Here is a 6,635-nt window from a genome sequence, read left to right on the forward strand (position 1 = left end):
TCCTTAGTCAGATTTGTGGGAATATCAAACTCCAAATTCAGGAATTCCCCACAGACGACGCCAATGTTCTGTCCTTGGGACAGAGATGTCCAGCCCAATAGGCTGATATGTTACTCTTGGATCTAGTGCCCTCTCCAAGGTATCTATGGGAGAGATACCCTTGAGTCAAGCAGATCATTGTGCACAGAATACTATTAACGGCGTTAGCCAATAGGGTGTGTGTGCGCGCACAGTGACAACATAACAGTAAGAGAGAGAGAGAGCGTAACGTACCTTTAGGGTTTACCTTGTATTTATAAAGGTTACCTGTGGGTAGTGTGGATGGGCCTTTGTTGCCTCTGATAAGAGCTCAGGCCTGCTTGCTACGTTGTCGTATTAGGATTAGTATCTTTGATGGATATCTATCCGTGATTACATTATATTTATATCCTAGATAGCCCCTTGTTGGGCCTGTCACTTAATGAGCCCCTTACACGGGTCCATAACACAAATGAAGAATATAATTTTCAATCCATTAGATATGTGAAAAGCTATTGTTTAGTAATTTTGAATGTTTGTTAAAAGTTATATTATGTTTTACTGATTGAGAAAATTATATTAGGTTTTATTTTTTTTTATTAATTTCATTGCCTTTCTTTGTTATTTTTTTATGGGGAAGATTATACTTTTAACCTATTTTTGTTTACAACCTTTTACAACCATATCTTAACCGTTGATTTCTATCAAACTCATTAATTAATATTTAATTTGCAATGAATGATAACCGTTGATTGACGGAAATAAACGGTTAAGGTATGGTTGTAAAATGTTATAAACAAAAATAGGTTGTAAGTATAACCTTTCACTTTTGTATTGGACTCTTGTAATTTTGATTGTTAGTTAAAAATTGATATGGTTTTTAAAATTTTATAAATTCATATTGTCCTTTCAAATCCTATAAATTCTATTAAAATCCTTTACAATCTAATCTTATGAAATCTTGATTGTAAAAAAAGTCTTTTAAAAAAATCTTTAAAGTCTCTTCAATTTTAAAATATCTTTTAAAATCTATAAAAAAAATTTATCTCAAAAAAATCTTTTAAAATCCTGATGTAATACACCCCCTTAATTTCAATAAATTCTACACAAGCATAAAGCCAACGAGAGAAGTTACTGGTAACTCATGTCCACCAGACACGTGCAAATTAGAACCATTATCCTTTTTATTTTATTGCGGGTGTATACTTTCCTACTGTAAACATCTTTGGTCCTAGGTACAATATAAAATGATCACACCTCACCTCTCAATGGATAGATTCTGCTGCATTTTCATACCCTAACCAACAAAAGCTGATTAGAAGAAAGAAACCAAACTACTGTGTCTCTCCCAAGAAACTTGCTGTGTTGCATATCAAACTTCACTTTGTTGAAGTGATGCAAGCACTCACAAGCTCTTGTTCTAAGGCCATTGTTGAGAGACTAAGGTCTTCTTCTCCCAGAGATGCTGTTCATGTTTCTGATAGACCCGAATTTTGTTTCTCACTGCGTTCTAGATATGACAAAAAAGGCTGCAACTTTTGGCTCCTGAAACTAGTCCAAAACAACGGTATTTACCCAGTTCATGCTTTGCCACCAAAATCCCAGGTATGTTTCTTTCTCTGCTTGCTTTCCCACTTTTGTTTTCTTTGCTTTAATGATGTGTCCTGTTTGGAATATCTTGTTTGTGTGTTTTAACTCTTTCCACTGCCTTACTTTGGTGGGGGAAATGATGGAAAACAATACAAAATATAGGATTTTGCTTCTCTTTTTGAAATTTTTTCTGAAATTTCTAGTCTAACAGATCAAAAAGTTGAGCTTGCCCAGTTTTCTCTCACCTTTTGGTTTCATTTTATACTGTGAAAAATTCTCCCTTTTCTAAACTTGCGGCAGACTCTTGCACTTTACTTCTATACTTCTTGGTTCAGATTCCCTTATCACTTTTTTTGTCTCCCTTTCGTGAGAATGAGTAATTCTTCAAATGATTGATACCACTCCAACAACATTTCTTTTCTCCCTTTTCAATAAAATTTTTGTTTTGTTTTTTGGATTTAACCACTTCAACAACCTTTAGCTTTTGTTTTGTTTTGTTGTGTTTTTTTTTATTATTATTCCGCTCTATGGAGAAGTTTGTTATAAAAGTTTTACATGATTGTTGTATATGCATTAAATAAATTGATTACATATAAGATTGTGGCATATTTGATGAGAGACTGTCTTGGTCTGCATAAAACATTGCAGGTGGACTTGGAAACTGAAGAGCCTCAAGCTCAACAAAGTGAACAAACAAGTGATGCAGATGAATCAAAGTTTGTTCGTGTAGCATTTCAGTTACAAAAAATCTGTAACTTTGGCGAGCAGTTTCTAATAGTTGGAGATGATCCTAAGCTTGGTTCATGGGACCCTTTGGATGCATTACCAATGACCTGGTCAGATGGACATATATGGACTGTTGAACTGGTGAGTAGAATCTTTTCAAAATATGAAAAAATTGATTGATGGTAAACTTTTATAAATGCTATTTATGCTTTTCATTATGTAAACAGGATATGCCTACTGGAAAGTCAATCCAATTCAAGTTCATACTGAAAGGAAAAGGAGGTGATATTATTTGGCAACCAGGCTCAGATCGAATAATTAACACTTGGGAAACTGTGAATAGAATAACTGTTTGTGAGGATTGGGAGAATGCTGAACTTCAGAAAATAATAGAGGAAGATCCACTTGCTCTATCAAATGAAGAACCCCAAGTTGACTCAGAAGTGTCAACTTTTGATGAAATTTTGGATAACCCTCAAGAGGGATTGGAGTCTGATGTATCTGAATTATCAGGCATTGAAGATATCCAAACTAATTCAGAGGAGAAACCACTTGCTGAACCAGTCCTGCAACAAATCACTGGTGATAGTGTTACTTCCTCAATGGAGAAGTCAATGCCTATTGTTGCAGAAAATATAGGTTCCTCAGAGGATCTCATCAAGAGTACAAGTCACCAAGAGAATGAAAGGAGTATGATTCATCAGTGTGAAGAATCTGCAGATAGTCTCAGAAATGTTGATATTATACATGATCTTGGACACAATGGAAATGCTGCACCACTCAAGAATCAGGAAAGGACAATTCTGGACGGAAGCTTATTAGATTTTGAAGGAGGTCCAGTTCTTGTTCCTGGCTTAATACCACCAACTGTGCCAACTGAACAAGCAGGTCCAGGTGAAGTTGAAGAAAGGACTACTGTGGATACTTCAATTGGAGCTTTTGAAACTAAGGATCAGAATATCCCAGAGGTAACCGCTTGATGAGTCCCCTTCTTTTCTTGTACACACCTATCCTTGGCAGAGAATAGCTTGATTCTCTTTCTTTAAAAGCACAAGTTGTTTTGAGCTTGGGGTTTGCAATCCACTTGAGCTGTTTCATTTGTATCATCATCTATGTTATCAATGAAGTGAAATTTTGTCCATATCATTGGGCATTAGCTTGTTTCTCATTTGTATAACTAGAGCATCTAAAGGCCAAAAAGGGAAGGACAGAACAAAAGTCTCCAATTTAATTGGTATCATTAATTATACGTATTTTAATCATTAATGAAGTGCTCTAACAATTATGGGTAACAACCAAATAGCCAAGCTATCATTATGAAAAACTTTACTATGACTTTTTGGTTGTTGAATAACACAAGCCAATAATATCACTTAAAAGTTATTTTAAGAGTCTGAAACCGGTTAGAGGGAAAGCCTTGGAGCAGCCGTAAGGTTGTATTGAATCAACCTTCAGTCCTACCCTCTCAAGTCAGGGGGGAACGTGTTACAAAACTTACCAAGAATCCCATATAGCAAGTTTCCCCTCTTTGTAAATATGCATTCTTTACCATTGACTACAAGTATCTGATGCGTATTTTGCAATAAATTTCTGATAAATGTAGGGCATCACCAGTGATGGACAATTTTTATCACTCTTTAAGGCATTGTATGATTTTGTATTCTTTAAGCTGATGCAGCTTTTAAATGGTTGATGCCAGTATTAATATCTCTTTAATGTTATTTTTCATGTGCTTAAACTGAAAATGTTCAGTTCAATAAGGAGCAAGAATCCAATGATGGCGCACCCCAAGAGATAAATGCAACAATCAATAATGAACCAGAGTTGCATGACAATGAATATGAGGAGCAGTGTGATTTAGACCCGGCAATGGAAGAAAGGCCAAACTCCCAACCAGTTGATGGTAACCTCTTCCAAAATGACATCCAATGGGGCCGTGAAACGGTAAAGAAGTTTCTAACAAAACTTGGATTGCTTTGATGTCAACTTTACAGAACCACTGGAACAAACTTCATTGGAAGTGATCATGAGTTCTATGATTGTTCTGATCCATTTGCCTAAATTTTTATTGGCCTTGGAAAGATGGATAGGTACTCAAAATGTTCCTTGATGATGGCATTTTGAGTGTAGATACCTATTATCTCCTCAAGATGTGTGTATATATATCATGCTATCATATTACTTTGATTATATATCATTCTTTCAGTTTTGGCCACTTTTGTATAATACTAGGGGTTTCATGGGCGATAGAGAGTGCTTTGATTATGTATGGCACATATCTAATTTGTAACAGCTATATGTTCCTGATAAATTCTAAGAGATGCTTTTGTTTCAGTGCACCAAATGTTCGGTACTATTTTGAATATTGAAATTATTTTCCGTACTACTTACAGGTACTTTTTACAGTAAGTAAGATATTAAATAATCATCTCACTTATAAGTTCATGTCGTTGGGTAAAAATTATTTTAATAAATTTTATATATAATTTTATTGAGTTTAAAGTAGGATAATGCACATATGCACTTAAGTGATGATAATTTTATATATGATTTATGAGGATGGGCTATATTGATAAAAAAAAAAATTTATAAACTTATAAATTATACTATTATATTATGTCAGTGTCATCTTGATAAGATATCACATAATTTGTAAATAAAAAAATTATAAATATAATATTTTCCGTGATTTATTGGATTTTAAGGAGTGATAAAAAAAATTGAAAATTTTCACCTAAAATATTTATTAGAAGTTAAGTGGGGGCTACTAAATGCTTCGCAGTTTTTGATGTTGCGGTGAAGATGCGTAAATCATTAGTTGTAGAGTATGGTCACGCTTACAGAGGATTCAAATCCCACGCTTACAGAGTTATACTTATAGGTAACATGCTGTCTCAAGGGCGGTGTCCAAACTCCAAAGCGGTTCTGAAATCAATGTTCAAAATTTGGAAGTGTTGCGAATCAAGAGAAATAATGACAGTCAAAGGCAATAGTTATCAAAACTGCTTTGAAAATTTAACCTGACAGTGCCACAGTGGTGTGTGATATGTGTGAAGTTGACAACGTACGGCACTGGGAGTGGGAGTCTCGTGGCCTTACCAGTATCTTGCCCAGTGCCGACAATAATGAAAACCATGTTGGGTACGAGTAAATTATTTAAAATGTAATGTCTATGGAAATATATATCTTATACATATAAAAAAAATACTTAAGATTCATTTTTTTTTTCTAGTGAATTTCATTTATTAATTGTGCATGAGATACCTGTTATATGTAAAATATATTATCCAATATAATAATAATATAACAATAATGATTTGTTGTTTTTCCTCTTACATTAGATAATTAAATCATGGGTTCAAATTTTCTCTTTTTAATGGAGAAGAAATTTCTGCAACAACCGATTTTTATTATGTTTCTCTGCTAGTACATAATAAAAATATGAAAATTATTATTTTTTCTCTCTTCACATTAACAGACAACTTTTGAAGAGAAATTTTTTTTTACAATTTTAATATTTTCACAATATACCCTTGAGGATACATAGTAAAAATTGATTGCTGCATAAAATATCTTTTCCATTGAAAAGAGAAGTACATTTCCCTTAAATAATTATCTCTTGTGACTTTAAAATATTATTTCTTCTGAGCTTGATAGAAATTTTTTTATCATAATTAAAATTGATACAACCTTAAAATAATTTAAAATTAAAAAAATTGTGGGTTTATTCAGTTAGACAAGTATGTTAATATAAACATCGCCCAATTGTTTTTGTAGCTGAATATATATGCTACTTACCCAGTTGCACATGGTGGCAGGGACATTGTGTCAAATATTTAGCCCATGAAAAAGGTTAATAGCCCATCTAGAAATAGTGTCATAGTAGAGGGTTTAAGAGATCCAGCTCATCCAACCCAAAAAAATAAAAATAAAAATAAAAATTGATTGTTTGATCTGCAATCGGAACCGGATCCAGTTCAAATATTCGTAGGTCGGCTTAAACACTAAAATTAAATTTGGCTTAAAAGTATTTAAAAAAAACTTAGAACTTAAACTCTGAACTCAAGCTTCGGTTAGGAGTTAGGACCAAAGTGATGATAAGAATTAGCTCTAATCAGGTTATTTCAACTTGTAAGGGAGAAGTAAGAGATTGAAGGGGAGATTTGAGTGGACTTGCTGTAATTTTACCCTTCCTTTTAAGAGTAAGTTTAGAGAAAAACCTTTGTCTTTGTTCGTTAACTAAATTTGGTTTTGTACTTAAAAATATGTGCATGGTCCTATTCTTACTTGTAAATTTTGTG

General features: G+C 33.5%; 1 protein-coding gene across 1 annotated transcript; it reads left to right on the forward strand.

Annotated features, from left to right (window-relative positions):
• The first annotated feature begins 1,252 nt into the window (after nucleotides 1-1,252).
• Nucleotides 1,253-4,682, forward strand: LOC133306500 (uncharacterized). Its single transcript, XM_061506826.1, has 4 exons — nucleotides 1,253-1,623; nucleotides 2,257-2,475; nucleotides 2,562-3,302; nucleotides 4,087-4,682. Exons 1-4 carry the CDS (start codon nucleotides 1,414-1,416, stop codon nucleotides 4,312-4,314), a joined length of 1,398 nt encoding a protein of 465 aa, XP_061362810.1. The 5' UTR covers nucleotides 1,253-1,413; the 3' UTR covers nucleotides 4,315-4,682.
• Nucleotides 4,683-6,635: the final 1,953 nt, after the last annotated feature.

This window comes from Gastrolobium bilobum, unplaced genomic scaffold, assembly GCF_033153095.1.
Source record: "Gastrolobium bilobum isolate Gb01-03AN ecotype WA unplaced genomic scaffold, APGP_CSIRO_Gbil_v1 utg9844, whole genome shotgun sequence".
Taxonomy (NCBI): domain Eukaryota; kingdom Viridiplantae; phylum Streptophyta; class Magnoliopsida; order Fabales; family Fabaceae; genus Gastrolobium; species Gastrolobium bilobum.

What these genes read in the sequence shown, in the direction of transcription:
- LOC133306500 (XM_061506826.1), top strand. Translation starts at nt 1,414, where the DNA reads ATGCAAGCACTCACAAGCTCTTGTTCTAAGGCCATTGTTGAGAGACTA. An exon ending in CTTTGCCACCAAAATCCCAG is followed by an intron (nt 1,624 to 2,256) that starts GTATGTTTCTTT and finishes AAAACATTGCAG; the next exon opens with GTGGACTTGGAAACTGAAGA. An exon ending in AGGATCAGAATATCCCAGAG is followed by an intron (nt 3,303 to 4,086) that starts GTAACCGCTTGA and finishes GAAAATGTTCAG; the next exon opens with TTCAATAAGGAGCAAGAATC.